General features: G+C 43.4%; 1 protein-coding gene across 4 annotated transcripts in view; it reads left to right on the top strand.

Moving 5' to 3' along the window:
• The window catches only part of HERC1 (HECT and RLD domain containing E3 ubiquitin protein ligase family member 1), a 423,490-nt gene that overhangs the window by 132,319 nt on the left and 271,426 nt on the right, over positions 1-19,745 (top strand). For 3 of the 4 annotated variants that reach the window (XM_033919753.1, XM_033919752.1, XM_033919751.1), the window contains exons 23-25: positions 7,752-8,076; positions 11,578-11,698; positions 12,702-12,753. In XM_033919753.1, coding sequence (XP_033775644.1) covers positions 7,752-8,076; positions 11,578-11,698; positions 12,702-12,753 — 498 coding nt within the window. The remainder of the gene's footprint in view (positions 1-7,751; positions 8,077-11,577; positions 11,699-12,701; positions 12,754-19,745) is intronic. The other variant, XM_033919754.1, reaches the window with a different exon arrangement.

The following is a 19,745-nucleotide window of genomic DNA, read 5'->3' as shown; positions in this document are numbered from 1 at the left end:
GAGTTGAGAAAGCAAAATTGCTTACCTGTAACAGATGTTCTCCGTAGACAGCAGGGGAATGCAGCCACACGTGTTGGTGAAATCCTCTGATTGAGCCTGAGTGCCGGTGCTCTCCCTTAGTTAGGCAAGCTTTTTAGCTTACTGAACATGTGCAGGAGTCCCTACACCTAGAGCCCCTCCCCTGAGCTTGTCAGTTTTGTCTCTAGCAATGAAAGGGAATTGAGATGAGGGGATGGAGGACGGTTAAGTGTGGCTGCATTCCCCTGCGTTTAACGGAAAACACCTGTTACAGGTAAGCAACGTTGCTTTCTCTGGAGACAAGCAGGGAATATGTAGGCACACTTGTTGGTGAGTCCCAAGCTTGAAGGATGTGGGTGGTGGTAAAAATAGTCACAGTGCAAACAAGTTCCATAAGACTGATTGACCAAAACATACATCTTGTGCTATTCTCTGATCCAGGCAATAGTGCTTCGTAAACGTACGCACTGAGGACTAAGTTGCAGCCCTGCAAATAACTTGAATGGGAATGGATTTCAAATTTTCCATTAAAGAAGCTGTAGCTTGTACCTTATGAGCTCCATTTGTACCAGGGGGTTATAAGTGTGCTTTTGTGTAGCAAAAATTGATGCAATGCACTATCTTAAGAAGACAGAACTCTTTTTGAAACTGGTTTTCTTTGGGTAGCTGGATTGTTGGAAATAGAGCTGGTTTATCTGGCACAAGGGAGCAATTACAATGAGGTTAAAAAAAAGTAATGCTCCTCTGCAGTCCAATGTGTGGAGACTGCTCTGGTGGAGAGGAATACGGAGGAGGAAAAAAAGATGGCAAAGTTATAGATTGGTTGAGAAAGTGGAAGATGTATTAGGACTGAACTTTCAATTTCCAGCCTGTCAAATTGAGACTGCGGAGATTGGGATGTAATAATTGACTGTTCTGCTGAGAAAGAAAATAGGGATGGTTTCCCAAGGGAATTGGAGCGTCCGGAAGGTCCAGCAGGAGTGAATACCAGATTTGTCTGGGCCAACGAGGAACAATGAGTATGACCTGAGCATTGTCACAGTCAACTTTCTGAAGTACCTTGGAAATTAGAGGAAACGGTGGGAAGGCATAAAGAAGGTTGTGTCCTCAGTGAATGGAGAAAGCATCCCTTGCTATGGCTGGATGAAGAGAGCAAAATGTGCTTCATTTGGCATTTTCGTGGGAAGCAAAGAGATCCACTGTGGTAGTTCCCCAATGTAGGAATATTTGTTGTAGGATGAAAGGATTGAGAGTCCACTCGGGAGGATCGAGTTTCCTGCTGAGAGAGTCTGCGGGAATATTGCGTTCTCCTGGAACTTGTAGATGGACCCAAAGTGTCAGAGCATAGGTCAATAGGTGATATGCTTCTCTGCAGAGAGGAAGAGATCCTGAACCTCCTTCTTGTTGATTTAAAACATTGTTACTTGATTGTCTGAATAAGAATGTGTTTGTTGGAGATCCAAGGATGGAAGGCTTGAAGAGCATAATAAACTGCACACAGTTCCAAGTGGTTGATATGCAGGGGTTATTTGCTTGTCGACCATTGACCCTGAGTCCGCAATCGGTCGAGGTGCACACCCCAGCCCTGATTGGAAGCATCCGTCATTATAGTGAGAAGAAGAGGCAGAGGTTGGAAGGGACAGCCATCCCATAGGGAAGGAGAGTGAATCAACTAAAGGAGGGAATCCTGAATCTTTGCAGGAAGAGGAATCTATTCCAGTGTAGTTTTAGGTGCCACTGTTGAGGTCTCATGTGGAGTCTTGCATTTGGCAATAGAGATATTGAGTCTGCCATGTGACCTAAGAGGCAGAGAATAGTGCGAGCTGGTAAAGCTGAAGATCATCTGAAGTGGTCTGCCAGAGTAATGATGGCCTGACTGATGCCTGCCCAGAGGAAGATAGGCCTTTGCCGCATCTGTGTCTAGATAAGCTCCAATGAACATGAGGGAGCGAGTTGGAATAAGGTTGGACTTTTGGAAGCTGATGAGGAATCCCAGAGACTGAAGGGTTAGGACCGTGGTCTGAATGGTGAGTAGCAACTGGTCCCTGGAATGAGATACTAGGAGCCAATCATCTAGGTAAGGAAATACCATGTGGTGGTGTTTTCGCAGATGTACTTGTCATCAAAGCTAGGCATTTTGTGAAAACTCTCGGTGCTGACGAAAGGCCAAAAGGCAGAACTTTATACTGGAAATGTTGTCTTAGGATTGTGAAATGAAGGAAATGCCAGTGGGAAGGATGAATTGGAATGTGAGTGTATTTATCCTTGAGGTCTAGGGTGGCTAACCAATCGTATTGTTTCAATAAAGGAAGACTTCCTGGAAGAGAAATCATTCTGAACTTTTCTTTCTTGAGGCAGTAATTGAGTGGTCTGAGGTCGAGAATGGGATGAAGACCTTGCATCTTTTTGGGAATGAGGAAGAACCTGAAGTAAAATTCTTGGTTGACCTGGGAATATGGAACATCCTCAATGCCATTGCTGCGTAGAAGGAGGGAGACCTCTGCTGCAAGTTGCGGAATGTGTTGGTGTGGTACCACAGAAGGAGGAGGAGGTTGAGAGGGTATGGAGTCGGGAAGGAAATTGAGGAAATATCCTTGAGAAATTATGTTGAGGACCCATTGGTCTGTTGTGATGGCCTGCCAAGTCAAAAGAAAGTGTGTTAGCCACCCACTCCCACTGGCAGATGATCAAAAACTAGGAGTAAGCTTAAGAGCAGGACGCTGAGATATATTGCTTCTGGACTCTTGGACACTGTTTCAGGATGTAAAGAGAAGACTCTGATCTTTGTAGGGCTGGACGGTTATAAGGAGTAAATCTGTGTTACAGCCAGGGCCGCCATCAGGGCAGTACTACCAGTCCTGCATTCAGGGGCCCGGAGCTGACAGGGGGCCCGGGTTCCCCCCAGGGTCCTAGGCCACAGTTCTTCAACCGCCGGTCCGCGGACCGGTGCTGGTCCCAGTGGCATACCTAGGGGGGGGGGGGGGCGGTCCGCCCCAGGTGCACAGGAGAGAGCTGGACGGGAGACCCGCGGAGTTAAATACATCTCGAGCCGCGAGGCTTGTCTTCTGTTCCTACCTGCCCTGCAGCTCACATATAGCCGATTGGAAGTGTTCCCCGATGTCAGCGCTGACATTGGAGGGAGGGCTTAAGCAAAGCCTGCCCTCCGACATCAGCGCTGACGTCGGAGAATACTTCCGGTCGGCTATTTGTGCGTGGCACGGCAGGCAGGAAACAGGAGACAAGCCTCTCGGCTCGAGCTCCGTTTTGCTGAGAAAGTTGCAAAGATGGGCTGGGAGGCAAACGCGGAACACAAAAGGGGGGGAGGGAGTGCGTTTTGGACACAAGGCATGGACTTGGGAGAAAGGATGGGAGGGAAAGAGATGCTGAGGTGGGGGAGGGAATGGATTTTTGGACACAGAAGGCATGAACTTGGGAGAGAGGAAGGGAGGGAAAGAGATGCTGAGGGGGAGGGAATGGGTTTTTGGAAACAGAAGGCATGGACTTGGGAGAGAGGAAGGGAGGGAAAGAGATGCTGAGGTGGAGGAGGGAATGGGTTTTTGGACACAGAAGGCATGGACTTGGTAGAGAGGAAGGGAGGGAAAAAGATGCTGAGGTGGGGGATGGAATGGGTTTTTGGAAACAGAAGGCATGGACTTGGGAGAGAGGAAGGGAGGGAAAGATGCTGAGGGGGAGGAATGGGTTTTTGGACACAGAAGGCATGGACTTGGGAGAGAGGAAGGGAGGGAAAGAGATGCTGAGGTGGGGGAGGGAATGGGTTTTTGGACACAGAAGGCATGGACTTGGGAGAGAGGAAGGGAGGGAAAGAGATGGTTGTGTACACGGGAAATAGAAGAAAGGATAATTTTTGGTCATAGGGAGGGAGTGAGGTACAGATTAGAGAATGACACGGGGAAAAAATCTGTCCCCGTCACCGCCCCGTCACCGGCCCACCATCCTCTGCACCGCCCCGTCACCGCCGTTCCCTTCACCGCCCCGTCACCGTCACCGCCATCCCTTTCACCGCCCTGTCACCGCCACTGCCATCCCATTCACCGCCCCGTCACCGTCCCCGCTGCATCCATATAAGCCTTAGTACTGTAATATTTAGCTTATTCCTTTCTTATAAATCAAAGTTCCTGCTGCTGAACTAGAGAAAGAGATGTTCAGCTGGCAGGGCTTTGTTTATAAATTTTTATCAACACAACTAATATACTATTTTATCCTAAAGCAAAAAATAAATAAATAAATATAATTTTTTTTTCTACCTTTGTTGTCTGGTTTCTGCTTTCCACATCTTCTCATTGAATTCCTTCCATCCACTGTGTGTCTTCTCTCTGCGTCTTCCATTTGCTGTTACTGTGCCTCTCCCTTAACCCCCCCCCCCCCAATTGGTCTAGCACCCATCTTCTTCCCTCCGCTCCCGAATAGTCTTCTTCCCACTCTGTCTTCCACATTTCCCTTGGGGGTCTGTTCCTCTCCACCCTCCTTCAATGTCTGTTCTATTCCTTTCCACCACCACCCTTCCCTCCCTCCTTTACCATCTGTTCCTTTCTACTACCCTTCAGCTCCTCTCGCGTGGCCTATCTACCTTCCTTCCTCTTATTTTCATGGCACGTTACAATGTAATTTGTGCAAGCCACTGGAGCCTGCAAGCTCGGTCCCTGTCCCATCCCCACAAACCATCTCGCTTCTGTGCTCCTATTTTCTCCATTTCTAATATCTCCCCTATGTATCTGTCATTGCCCCCCCTGTGTCCATATACCATCCCCATGGCATGTCCCCTTTATGTCTCTGTCCCTATGCCCCATGCACATAATTTCCCCTCTTTCTGTTACCTTCCTGTGTCCATATTTCCCCTATCTTCCTCTTCCATACCAGTGTGTCTCTTCTTTTCAACCCCATCTAGCTTTTTTCTCTCTTTCTTCCCCCCCCCCCTGCTTCTAGCATCTGTCTCACCTGCCAGTCCTTCCCTTTCTTTCCTGCTGTGGGTTTTTCTTTCCGACTTCATGCCTTTGGCCCAGAATCCTTTTCCCTTTCACTCCCTCCTTCCAATTTGAGCCGGGAACACTAGCGATCGCACAGTCCCCGCAGCCACTACCTGCCTGCCCAATCGATCCTAGTGTTTAGCCAGCTCTCTCCCTTCTCCTCACCTTAGTTTATAGGTTTTCTTTTTCGGCGACCTGCATGCTTTCCCAAAGAGCCGCGCATGCGCGGCTGCTCAGTGTTCAATCTTCTGCTCTGCTGCAACTTCCTGTTTCCGGTTGCGTCAGAGCAGAAGATCGAAACTGAGCAGCAGCGCGTACGCGGCTCTCTGATAGCGTGCGGGTCGCCGAAAAAGAAAATCTACAAACTAAGGTGAGGAGAAGGGAGAGAGCTGGCTAAACACTAGAATCGATTGGGCAGGCGGGTGTGAGCTGCGGGGACCGCGCGATCCTTCATGCCTCACTGCGGGGACAAGACCATTCACCGCCCCGCGGGCGGTGAATGGCCTTGTCCCCGTCGCCGCAGCGACTGCTAGTTTTCTTCCCCGTTTTCGGCGGGTGACCCGCGGCTAAAATGCGGTGGCCGCGGGTAAACCGCCACCGTGTCATTCTCTAGTACAGATAGTGGCATACCAAGGTGGGGGAGGGTGGGGGGGCGGTCCGCCCCGCCCCGGGTTTACGTCCCAAGGGGGTGCACAGCTGGCCACTCTTGAGTTCTCCCTAGGCCGGCAAACTGAGGCTCTTTAGCCACTTGAGTGCCTCCGCCGCCATCGGGAACAGGCCGACGCCAAGTTCTCCCTGCTTTTCCCTGTGGAGCTGACTAACTCTCGCCACTCGCGTCAATTCTGACGTTGGAGAGGACGTTCTGGGCCAGCCAATCGCTGCCTGGCTGGCCTAGAACGTCCTCTCCGACGTTAGAATTGACGTCGGGTGGCGAGAGTTGGTCGGCCCCGCGGAGAAGAGAAGCAGGGCGAACTCGGCACCGGCCTGTTCCCGGTGGCGGCAGTGGCAGCCTATTCCCCAGTGGTGGTGGCAGCATTTTCCCAATGGTGGTGGCAGGGCAGGGGAGGGCAGGGAGAAAGAAAGAAAGGGGGGGGACAGGAAGCCAGAAAGAAAGAAAGGGGGCAGGGTGAAAATGGGGCATGGAGAGAGAGAGAAAGACAGACATACAGAACGAAAGAGGGTGTGGAGAGAGAGAAAAAGAAAGAAGGGGCAGGGTGAAACAAAGAAAAAGTTTGGGGAGGGAATGAGGTCTGGAGAAGAGGAAGCATACAGGAGGCTGAAAGAAGGAAAGAAATATTGGATGCACAGTCAGAAGAATAAAGTGCAACCAGAGACTGATGAAATTACCAAAGGTAGGAAAAATGATTTTATTTTCAATTTAGTGATCAAAATGTGTCTGTTTTGAAAATTTATATATGCTGTCTATATTTTGCACTATGGCCCCCTTTTACTAAACTGCAATAGCGTTTTTTAGCGCAGGGAGCCTATGAGCGTTGAGAGCAGTGTGGGACATTCAGCGCAGCTCCCTGCGCTAAAAACCGCTATCGCGTTTTAGTAAAAAGGGAGGGGGAAAACTGGTAACAGCCTGCATGAGGTTTGAGCTCTGGGCAAGGTTTTCTGGTTGTAGAGCAGGGAGACAGACATTTATTTATTTATTTTAACTTGTTCTTGAATAGGAGGTATAGGAGAGAGGCCCTCTGCTTAGACTTGGAGCGACCCTTAGAGGATTTTAAAGGGTTACCTGTAGCCGTTAAGCTATATGGAGTCAAACCAGGAGAGGACCGTGAGGCTGAGACTGAGCCCACGGGAGCCTTCACTGGCACCTCATAATGTGAGAGAACCGCTTGTCTATGAGAGCTCCGTGTCAATGCCGCTGTCTGAGGTGAAGGGGTTTAAGCAGCGTTCCAGCATTGGGAGCTTTTTCTTTATTTTTTTTTTTCTGAGGAAGAGAGGGGAGAGCTGCAACTTGACAGGAATGTTTGGGAAAAAAAAAAAAAAAACCTGACAAGCTCAGGTGTAGGGACTCCTGCACATGCTCAGTAAGCTAAAAATCTTACTTAGCTAGGGGAGAGCACTGGTACTCAGGCTCAGTCAGAGGACTTCACCAACAAGTGTGCCTGCATATCCCCTGCTTGTTTCCAGAGAAGCGCTGTTCTAAAATACTTAGACTGCAGCTAGAGAATTAGACGGGGACAAATTTTTCCTTGTCTCCACTGGAACTCATTTTCCCATTCCATCCCAGCGAGTTCTTTTGCTGTCCCTGCCTCATTCCTGCAAGCTCTGTCCTCATCTGCACAAGCCTCAAACACTTAAAAATCACAAGTGTTCGAGGCTTGTGCATTTAAGGCAGAGCCTACAGGAATGAGCAGGTACAGGAACAGCGTCAAAACTCACAGGGACGGGATGGAGAAATTGAGTTCCTATGGCAACAGGGACAAATTTGACCCATGTCATTCTCTAACTGCAGCTGCTACTACTTGGTTTTTTTCCCCTTCCCTAGTTCTTTCTGCCACCTCATAAGGATTTCTGCAATTTGTGCTGATGTAGTAGTTTCATATATTTCTATATTATAATTAATATTGTCTCAATTTGTTATTTTTAAAACAATAAAAATTAACACTTTCCCCCTCCTACTATGGCAGGTATTGGCATAGCATTGCAGATGATGATGCTGTTTACCTATCATTTTGTTTTAAAATACTATTTATTTTTTGGGTTAAGATTTTGTTTTTGTGTTACATGTTACAGAAATCTTTCAATGTTTCCTATCAGCCCGTGAAGTAGCACGCAGTCGGGACCGAGATAGATTGACCATTAGTTCTGTGACTGGAACTGGGACAGGAACCAGAATTGATGACCAGCCGACTCAGCTCTTGCCAGAGCGAAGAGATAGTGCAGACCTACAAGAGGGCCAAGATGTCTACACCGCTGCTTGCAATTCAGTGATCCATCGATGTGCATTGCTGATTTTGGGAGTAAGCCCAGTAGTTGAAGAACTTCAGAAGTCAAAGGAGGAAGGTCAGCATCAACCACCTTCCACAAGCACCAATGAGGGGACTGCACTTATGACTAGGTGGGAATCAGTATGCACAGTTCCCATTCTAACCTATTATATAGTAGGATCTGTTCTCATGAAAATTAGACCATACTTAATTTTTAAAGGCTGTTTCTGTTATTAATCTAAAGCATTCCAAGTGATATTTTTTATGTGACTGATTATTTATATGCAGATATTGTGCAAATTATTTATTCCAAAAGTACTACTGCTCTTGGCTACAACAAATTATTGAAGCATTTGGTGAAATTGCTGGATGACTTGGAACTTTTTGAAAACAGTGGAGTTAAGGGTTGGTGTTAAGGAGTCTTAAGTTTTGTTTTATCTTTTTTTTTTTTTTTTATTGTAGAGAAGGCTGTTCCTTCTGTGATAAGTGTTAGAAACCTGGAAAAGTATTTAGACATTTCATTTATCCTCATCACTCAGGTTTCCATTAGAAGTATGATGTTGAAGTTAAGGATGGTGCATCCACTCTTGCTTGTAGGGTCATTTCAGGTTATGCATGTCCTGGTGATAGTATAATTGAACTGTTCTAATAACTTGTTGGAGACTCGTGCATAGACTACAGGTAGTTCAAAATATAGTCGAGCCTTGATGACTATCAAAAGTTACCACAAGGATTTTAACATTCTTTAACAGATTCTAGTTGTTTAAGAATAGAAAGTGGTGGAGGTGGCAATGTGGGGCAAGGGAAACGATTAGACTCACACTTGTTGATATTCAGCTAAAGATGATGATCTTTTAGCCTGGAGGATACCTTCTGAAGGTAGAAATTAAGATCACTGACATCAGAGTTGGAAGTGAAAATTGCGGTAAAGTATATTGATATCATCTGTATAGCAAAAGAGTAAACAGTGATTAAACTGGATAAGAATAAGAAGAGGGGCTAGAATAGAACCCTGTGGCACACCAAAGAAAATTAGAAGTTGGAGAGGACTGGACTGAGAAAGTTGGTAAGTCTGATTAGTAAGATAGCAGTGATTCATTCAAGTACAGTACCAGAAATATCAATAGTGGTAAGGTTCATCATGATCTTCTTACTACTTTAGTTTGTCTACAGTGTTCTTTGCTCATACGTTTAAAGATCATAGACTGTTTTCAGTCCAATTTTTATATGTGCGTTTGCAAACCATTGGACCCCTGAGGAAGGCGTGTTCGCCAAAACACAGACCGTTAAGGGTCCATTTGGATTTTTATCATTGTACTTTTTATCATTATATTTTTATGGTTTTATATGACAGCATACAATAAATCAATTCCAGAGCATCTGTATCCACAGATTTTTGGTTTTATCGGTGGATTGTTTTCACTGTGGATCATTGGGTCTTCTTTTTCTTTGTTGTGCTGCACTTCTTAAAAAAAGGTCATAAACAGATGATAGATCCAGTGAGATGATTGCAGCTTGAGTGGTGATGATCTAAGGAGGTCCTGATTGTATCATGAAGTGTGTCAGGAAGGGTTTCAGTACTATTATTGTTCCTTAAGCTTGCTTTATATGGATGAATACGAGATTTGTTGAGGAAAGAACGAAGTTGAAGTAAATAATTTTCTCTAATACCTTTGAGATATAGGGTGGTAATTGGCTGGATTAGCAGGGTGGGCTTCTTGAGAAGAGGGGTAATAAGAGCATGCTTCCATGGGTCAGGTACCTCACCCTGGGAAAGACTTGCTTGAACAATGGGGAAAAAAGTGGCAGAATATGGCCAGAGATCAAGTGCAGAGTCAGATGTATTTATGGCAGAAAAAGCTTCGGAGAGTGACTCTAATGAAACATGGTCGAATGAACTCCAAGAAGATGAATAAGTTTTGATTTTAATGTAAGAATTGTAATTCCTGGAGATGACCAGCCTCTCACTAATTTGGAAATTGCATTGAACTTCTTTCTATTGGGGTATATTAGTGCTTATGTAATTTTTTTTTAGGGTGAGTTAAAACTGTGGAAGGGCCAGAAGTAGGGGAAAGAGGAAGACCGGTGGTGGCAGTAGGATTGGAGGAAGAGGATGAAGGGGGAGGGAGGAAGGGAAGGAAGATCGAAGAGAGTTGACCTTAGATTGCCAGATGGCGAGGAGGGATGAGCAGGATCATAAGCTGGGCATATAGGATTGCATAAATAGCTGCCCTATCTTTGACCAGTTAGCTAGATGGGTGTGGTGCTGAATATCGGCTGTACCCACATAACTTCTAGTACTGTCATCAACCTGGATATTCAATGCTGATACCTGAATATAGCCTGGTGCTGAATATCTGTCACCATCTCACTATTGACTCAAAAATGATATGCTCCAGGCGCTTATGTTTAGATGACGTTTAGGAATGCTGTTAAGGGTAGTGTGACCATATGGCTCCAGAAAAAAGGGGACGGATTGAGACATCCGGGTTTTACTTCCATTGAAAGCAATGGAAGTAAGGAGAACAGATTGAGACATCTTGGTTGCTTTCAATGGAAGTAAAACCCGGATGTCTCAATCCGTCCCCTTTTTTCTGGAGCCATGTGGTCATACTTGGGGAGCCATGTGGTCACACTAGTTAAGGGTCACATCAGTGAAAGAGGTCTGAAAAGCCTATATCAGAGCAAGCTTTTTTTTTTTTTTTTTTTTGTAGTAGCCCCCGTACTTTGGAGGAAGTACTATTGAGATTAATTTGGATCTTTCCCCTTCTTTAGCTAGTCAGGGGCATTTAAGTCTATTCGATTGGGTTAGAATACTGTCTTGCTTAATTGTATATGTTATGTTTTGCTGAATCTTCTCAAAATGGAGTTGTAAGTGGGTTACAAGCAGCTTATTGCTACTTAGAATTATACATGCAATATAAGATAAGACATCTAAAATGGCAAGTTACCACTAAATCGCTACACAGAGTAAGACTTTCCTTGTAAAGTCTGAGTCCCCTCAAGTCCCTAATAGAGACTTCTAGTGCAAAGTCTGGGCTATAGTACTCCTGGTGGAATTCTGCAAAAAATAAAAAATAAATCAAAATTTGACGCACAACCCCCCTCCCTTTACAGAACCGCAGAAGCGGTTTTTAGCGCAGGCCAGTGGGTTCAATTCTCTGCGCTGCTCCTGCTCCCGACGCTCAAAGGAACTCTGAGTGTCAGGAGCAGCGTAGAGCATTCAGCGTGCTGGCTTGTGCTAAAATCCCGGTCATTATTCCAAAATTTAATTTAATTCAGTACTGATCTGCTTATCCATACAATAAGCATTGAAAATCAAATACAGCATGCATATCAGTAATAAAAGTGACAATTTAAGCAATCATCATTACATGATAAATGCAATAGAATGGTGGACCTGCAGTTTTTCAGCCAAAACAATCTGCCTATAATGGCTGAACTAGGTATATGAGGGAAGCAGGAAAGGGGAAAGAACCTCCTATAAATGAGTGAATGCTGAGAACATTGTGGCTCATGAAGGTTCAGTTGAACAGGAAATTAAAAAAGCAGAAGCTGTGCTTCTGGTTGTTTTGAGGTAAATAAACTGGTTGTAAAATACTTATCTCTATGTATTAATTTTTATGATTCAGGAGTGAGAGTCTTACTGCAGAGAGCCATTTGATTCATGCTAATCCAAACTATCGAATGATTAAATCCAGGAGTGAATCTGATCTATCTCAGCCTGAATCTGATGAGGAAGGTTACTCATTGGTGGGTATAAAATAATTTTTTCAACTCTTTTCTCATTTCTTTACACAGGCTTATCCTCTGGGATCGTAGGGATTTCCACCCGATATGGGACCATTTTGTCTCTCAAACTCTATATTCTGACTAAACTTTTTCACTTTTATTTTATTTTCTAACTTTTTGATTTGGTGTTTTGTATTGTAAACTGTTTTGATTGTTTAAATCAAAAGGCAGTATATCAAACAATCTTTTTTTTGTTTATTATTTTCATATCGGTTAAACTTTCACCATACGAGTTTCGCTCAATAGGCTGCATATCACAGCTGTATTTCTCTTGAAATCATAGGCTTTTCTAATGATTTCATGGTATCTAATTCTTTACTATCCAGTCATATTTCTGTAGTTAATCTTCCCTTGTATAAAATTTTAGAATGTATTAGTTGCATATCTAACTTCACTTCCTGGAGGAATGTTGTATTGATTGTGTAAGTTGAGGATTTTGTGATCATTTCTTCTCTGCAACTTTCTGGTTTTCTTGAAGAGAATGGCCAAAAAATTAGATATGAGGAGCTGAGAGAGAGGTGTGCTGGAACAAAGGCTAAAGCTCCATACAGTTGATAAATCCAACAATGTTGTAGGTATTGCCAAACTGTATTGGCGCTTGGAGTTGTTTGCACATAGATCTGTTCATGTGCTGAAATGCTGCTTTGTAGAGCACAACATAGACACGTAAATACTAAGAATATCCATGAACCTAATTCAAGGCCCATATTTATGCTACTTTGTGCATAAATATTGGTATTGCAAATGTTGTTTGCACAAGTGCAGATATACAGTATACCTAGGCAACACTATATGTATGTATTAGAATCCTTATACCCTGTGCTGAGCTTTCACACAGAGAGATGTTAATACACAGTTTTCTGCATTGGCCACAGACTGCCTTAGAGAGTTCACAAACTTTTTCTCAGCTTAGTATGTAAAAAGAGAACAATGACCTCATTTATTTTGTTCACTTTTTTAATAGAGTGGAAGACGAAATGTTGACTTAAACTTGCCATCCTCTCATAGAAAGAGAGGTAAGTGGGGCTATGTTTGACTTTATATTTTGATGTTTATGTAAATTAAGAATTTACAGCTAAGAAAACGAAAATACACATTTGAATGACTAAGAGCCAACCTGGATAGGGATATTACAGCACTGGGGGGAATGGGGGTTCGCAGTTCTCTTGAGGATGTGGATCATGGCTCATAGAAATTCTAACTCTTCTGCATATACCTGTGTGTCTGGGTGCATATATGACTGTGAGTGTTTGTGACCAGGAAGAGGAGAGGGGCGATGCAGTTTGAAAGGAGCAATTCCCTAACCAGTATGTGGGGGAGGGGAGGGGCATAGGCGGCTGCAGCCGCTATTCCTATCGCAGCCGGAAGATCCCTTGCCGCTGTAAGTGTAGTGGCCACGTCTACACTAACCTGGTTCTGTAACCGTCGTCTGTAACATGGATGTCGGTTACAGAATTATTTTAGGCAGGCATAGGCCCGGTTCTGTATAGGACGCCCCTCCCGAATTGGAGAGAATTAAAATTAAAAAGGGCCTAGATCCTGCAAACTTTACAATCTGCCATAGTTCAAAAAGACCTTAAGTCCTTGCAATTTTGTTTGTTCAACTTTTCTCCTAACAGAGAGTTTCTCTTTTGATTCTCAAGTTATATTATAAGAGACTTTAGGATCCACTACTATCTTAAGGGAAAATTGGACAAGACTGAACAATTTCTCCCTGTCTTATGATAGATACATACATTTATAGCTCTGTTAAGAGACACTGAAAAGCATGGTTAATGGGAGCACAATGCAAAAATGTTACTGTAACTCTTTTTGAGAATTTTAAATTGTGCCTTTGTTCTATAAAATACAGATTGTGTACAACATTTATCAAATATGGCACTTTAGTGCACTGTGCTTACACCTTGTCACTAAAAAGTTTACTTGTTTGCATATTCTTGCGTGGATAAAATTGTTTAAAATCTAAGGGAAAGCATTTTGAAAATAAAATTTTTAAAAAGGTAATGAGTATTCTAAATATTTGTTTTGTACCAATGTCTCCTTTTGTCTTCTGATTCATCTGTGGTAGTGTATTTACTCCTTTTGGGGCAACTGAGCCCCAGAAAAAAGAAGAGCTTCAAGCAAGTACATGATGGCATGTTTATATTTTTTTTCTTCTATGGCTGGCCTAGATATTTTATGTTTAATAAAATGTGTATCGAAGCTGAGCCACATTCATCATTTAATATCTCCATTATTTGGACTTGATTGTAAGGACAAGCAGTCTCCAAATCTGTTTACACAAATGGAACCCAGTTCTTTTATTACATAGAATAGTTTTCAGAGCTGGTGTGAACTGTATTAGACGTTACATATTTTGCAAAAGAAAAGGATATAATTCTTTGTCGGTTGTCCATAAAAAGAGAGTCTCTCAGTCACTTTAACAGCTTCTTTAATTCATCCTCACAGATTTTCATATCTTATTTTTATTTTTTTACATTTTCAAGCTTTATTGCATATCTTATAGTCTTTGTATTGGGTAGTTATGGACCTTCCTTTCATTCTTCATTCTGCTTCTACAGCTGGAATTACTCATGAGCATCCATGCATTTGTGAATGTGTATGTTCTCTCTCCTTTTTCTATATGGTTTTAAAAAATTAAGACTAGTAATCAAGAAATGCCATACACAAAAAATGAATAAAAAATCAGGTGACATTTATATTTGCTTTTCCAAATTAAGTTTGCAAACCTAACCACGTACAGGTGTAGAATGGACTCAAACCAGATGGAAATACAAAATATTAATAATGGAGCACATCTCCCTAAGAGAAGTTCATTAGTAGTCCTCCTTCTTTGAACAACTCTTTTAATAGATATCCCAAATATGAAGCCCAGTTTTGTATAGGTGATCTAGGTAGGAAAAGGGACATCCAAGTTGGACTATTTTAGAATGTGTAGATTAGAGCTTTTTGTGAAATACATGTTTTTTCCCCCAACTTAAAATGTATTTGACAGCACATACAGTGCCTAACTACCCATGCCATTTAGAGAATCACGTTGCTGCTGAGCTGATCGCGGTATGGGAACCCCCTCACACACACACACTGTCTGCAGCAGGAGGGATGCCCTCTCCCTCCCGCCACCACTGCAAAACCTCCCACACTGTCCATAGCAGGAGGGATGCCCAATCCCTCTTGCCACAAACCCCTAAACAATCCCCGGCAGGATTGATGCCCACTCCCTCCTGCTGGCACTCCCCCCGAGCCTCCCCCAAAGCCCACCCGGATTCCACCCCCCATACCTTTAACAGGAAGGCTGGCTGTTGAAATGTTTACTCCCACCAGCCAACAGGCCCACTTCTTCAGAATGGCGGGCCTTCCCCTTCCCGGTGCATCCTGGTGCCATTTTACAAGGAAAAAAAATAGAAAAGGGGGCATTGCTTGGAGGTCTGTACATGTAAATTCTAGCACACTTCTAAGTAATAAATAACAAAAGGGGTCTGAATTTGCATCAATGCTTTCACCCACGTAGTGCAAAAACTTCCATAAAAAGAGGGGTGGAGCCAAGTCTCCACAAACAAAATTGTAAAAAAAAAAAAAAATCACAAACAAAAACACTACTTTGGTGGGATGGGCATCAGTTATTCAAGCACACTTCTAAGTGGCAGATTTTGTGACATGTCTCTATAGCATCCCTCCAAATAGGCACAGACAAATGGGTTATGTCCCTATATCAGCAGGTGGAGGCTGAGAACAAACTGACTTGTAAAAGACCTATAAATAGGCTTTGCAGTCCCCCTAGAGTCAGTCTGTTCTCAATTTCTTTGGGGTAGTGAGTCTGTGCTGTCTCTTCCTGTTTTCTACCCTTTCGTCGTTTCCTAATCTTTGTCTTAAAAATTGGAAAAAAATAAAAAGCAAAAATCTGCCTCAGTGCCAATTGTTTCCTTTCTGGACTGAGGCAGGGGCCCGCGGAGGTGTCCTTAGCCTTGGGGTGCTATACTCGGGTGGCTGGGTCCCCCATCACCACCATCACTATCCCACCTCCCCACTGTTAGTATGATTCAGTTGCTAGCCTGTGGCTAGACACAGATGGCGGCTTTGAGAGCCTGTGGGGTCTGCCTGTGTTAAAAAAAAAAAAATAAAAAAGTTTTCCAGTGTTCTTACCAGATAATTTCCTTTCTTTTAGTCCCTCCAGACAGTCACATGACCCACCCATGTCTTGCAATTCAGTGTGTACTTTATGCAAAGATTCATCAGTCGGGATATGTGGTTCACAGCAAGACTAGAGTTTTGTGATTGTTTTTCTTTGTTCAACATATAAAAAACACTAATTTAAAAAGCATTAGAAGTAATAGCAGTTTGGAATCCAGAACTGTTTGCAAAAGGGGAGTTTCTGTGTGGTTCTGTACATCAGCATTTGGTTCTTGAGGTTAGCTGGGGAGCCATCTACGCTGGGGTTCTCCTTTTAATTTGGACTTCTGCTTGGCTACTTGGGGACCGGCTCTAGGGAGATTTCATATCTAGTTATAGGTCTTCTACAAGTCAGTTTTTTCTCAGTCTTCACCTGCTGATAGAGGGACATAACCTATTTGTCTGTGCTTGTCTAGAGGAACTAAAAGGAAATAATTGGGTAAGAACTATATTGTGGCTGGGCCAGGCCCCGAGCAAGTGGGAAAACCCGGTTCGGACCACAGGTAAGATTTTCAATGCACCTTTTATATGGTTGGTGTAAGGAAAAACCCGGGCACCGGATTTAAGGTAAAAAAACTTCACCGGGTTTATTATAAGGCAAAAGAAAAAGTAGTTTCTCACAGTCATCAATTATACAGTTCCTTCCAATTAGTTGAGGGGTGTCCAACCTGTGGCCCGAGGACCGCATGCGGCCCCGTGAAGTATTTTGTGCGGCCCCAGTCGAGGGCAATGCAGTGTTTCCTCTGCTGCCCCCGGGTGTTTATTGTCTTGCCAGCTCCCTCCTCTGTCTTGCTGCAGCATTTGCGCGGCCCCAGAAACATTTTTTTCGGCCAATGCTGCCCAGGGAAGCAAAAAGGTTGGACACTCCTGACTTAGTTCCAGTGCAAGCTATCTGAGTTAGTTCATGGACTGGACAGTCCTTGCCAGCAAAAGGTAAACCAAAAATCAAAGCATGCTTTTCAGTCTCTCAAATTCCCCAAGTCTCCCTCCTTAGGGCTGCTGGCTGCTACTAGCAACAGTTCTTGCCAGCACTGGCTGGGCACTGCAAGTGCCAGTCCTTTTCCAAACAAGTCCTCACACAGAGAAAAAAAAAAAAGTCTTCTCTGCCACTGCTTTTCTTTACTAGCACTTTGTCCCCTATAAGGACTTTCACAGCCCTGCTCTGCAGGCTGTGTTGAAGCAAGCCTCCCTTTGCTCTCAGCTGTTCAGGCCCTCCCAAATGCCCCCAAAGTCCAATAGCTTTTGTTCCTTGAGGATCTTGCTAGTAAGGTTTCCAGTGTGTTTCAATTCAGGCACTGCTGCCTTGCTACTTCCTGCAGCTTTAATTAGGCTCAGGCTTCTCTGGGCAGAGGCTTGACTTTACTTTGCAGAAAGTAGTAATTTGTAAGTAGTAATTTTTAAATCATATCTCCATGCCTTCCTCAAGCACACAGGATTCTGGTTCAGTCTCACTATACCTCCACCACCCTGTATCACTGGGACTAGAGTCACCGTTTCCAGTTTCCATTAGCTCTCCTACTTCACTCTCCACCTCCCATCCCCCTCCCTGGGTGTTTGGGACATTTTCAAAACAGGATTCTTCCTGATCTGAGCCAACTTCTAGCCCTACCTCCCAAGGCTTTTATGGGGTATTACAATACCTCTCTGAAAGTAGTATTCCTTTCTGTCCTTCTGGGCCTGGAGAAAAACTCCTGTCTAGTTGGTTTGGGAAGGTTCTTTGGCGGCTTCTAGTGTGCCATGCTCTGCCTGCCCCGATAGTCAGCTAGAATTACTTTATTTACTTGCAGTCCAGCTTGAAGATGATGTGACTGCAGGGCTAACTCCACCCCCCTCTGAGTTGATCTTATGTTTCTCCATAGCTCTGGGAAAGGAATAATAGGGGAATAGACTGTGTTTTCTGTGCTCTCCCTGCCTAAATTCCTGGCTGTGACATCACCTGCCTTTTCTCCTTATTCCCTGGCTGTATGAAAGCTGGGCTTTTGGCAGGCTGTACAGGCTTATTTTTAGGAAGAGATAGTTTGATCACAGTACTTTTGGACATGCTAGCAGTCCTCTTAGTCACAATATGTAAGTAGCAGATTTTACAAAAGTGCATGTCCAAAGGGAGCCAAGCTTTAAAGCCTTAAATATTTGATTTTTATTCTAATGGTTTTAATTGCCCTCAGCCAAACTTTTTATTGGGGAGTTGGTGGAATGGAGAGGGAAAGATGGGGAGAAGATGGATGGGAGAGATGAACTTGGTGGGGGGAGGGGGGGAGATGGACTTGGGAGAGATCATGGAGAGGGGAGATGGGGGATGGAAGAAATAATGGATCTAAAAACAGAGGAGAGGGAGAGAGATGGTGGACAATGGGATTTAGAGAGGGAAGGAACAGAAAGGAAGAGCAGTTGAACACAAGGGATGGTGGGGAGATAGAGATACTGTAAAGGAGGGTAGTTGGGAAGAGAAAGGGAGAGCTGGTAGACCCTGGGGTGGTGGGGAAGGAGGGAGAGATGCTGGATGAAAGGGTAGTTGAGAAAATGAGAGAAGGTGGATCTGGGGATGGTGGAGTCCATTGCTGCAGTTGTGGGGATAGAGACGAAAAAAGGGAAGATGCTAGATCTCTGGGGGAGGGAAGGTAAACGGAAGGAGAGGACAGAGAAGGAAGATGGATGGTTAGCATGGAGAAAGAAGAAAATGACAAATGAGCAAAAGACCCTGGCAAGCGAGTTATCATAACGTTTGTTGCAGAACCTGGGACCAACATGATTTGAATAATGATCAGACAACAAAAGATAGAAAAAATAATTTTATTTTCTGTTTTGTGATTACAATGTATCAGATTGAAATGTGTATCCTGCCAGAGCTGGTATTAGACCGTGAACATGAGCTAGGATTTAACAGAGAGAGGAAAAGTCTTTCTTTTTTGTTTGTTTACACCACAGTACTAGTGTGAGTAGGAGAGGGTGAAGAGGCTATAAAAAGTGTGAAGAGACTATAAAATAAACCCACCAGGATGTTTGAAAAGAACACCCAATTGAGCAGGAAAATCAAATCGAATCGAAAAATCAATTCAATAGGCTGAATCAAATTGAAATTTTTTCCTGAATCAGGCAGGACTAGGATACACTATCCCATTCAATTTCAGTGTATCTTCTTTAATCTTATTAGATGGTGATGCTAAAAAAGAATTTTGTTTTGTCGGGATTACGTTTTAACTTGAAATCTTTCATCCAAGATTCCACTGAGCGAATGATAGAGGATATAAATTGTAAAGTGTCCACTGAAAAGTTGGAAACTGGTACTATAATGGTTATATCATCCACATCATTCAATTGTCTATTTATCTTGCTTATATAATCTAAGCGATTTTGTACAACTATTCCACCACCCTTATCAGTAGGTTTTATCACAATTCTGTAATCTTCTAATAAAGAATGTGAGCTTTTTGAAGATTTGATTATTAAATTAAAAATTTAGAATAGTTATGGGATAGGGTGGGGGAGGGATATAGATTGATTTGTTTCTTGAAAGAATATTAAGTGATGTCTTAAATATAAAATGTATTTAATTTGTATTGCACTTATTGAAAATATTGAAAATGAATAAAGAATTTTAAAAAAAGAGAAAAAGAATGCATGGCTTGATATTCTTCCTTGAAGGGACAGCTGGAAGTAGATATTCCAGTTTTTAATTTATTTGATATTAACAGATTCACAAAATAAAATTTTATAAAAAGGTCTTAGCTTTGTCCCAGCTAGCAAATAAAATGCTTTTCAAACCTGAGTGGATTTATTTTGCTTCTCAAGAAAACTACAAATTATGCAATTCTTTTCTAAAACAAGCCAGCTCTCTTTA

This window comes from Geotrypetes seraphini, chromosome 14, assembly GCF_902459505.1.
Source record: "Geotrypetes seraphini chromosome 14, aGeoSer1.1, whole genome shotgun sequence".
NCBI lineage: Eukaryota > Metazoa > Chordata > Amphibia > Gymnophiona > Dermophiidae > Geotrypetes > Geotrypetes seraphini.
This window is presented reverse-complemented; position numbering and strand designations above follow the sequence as displayed.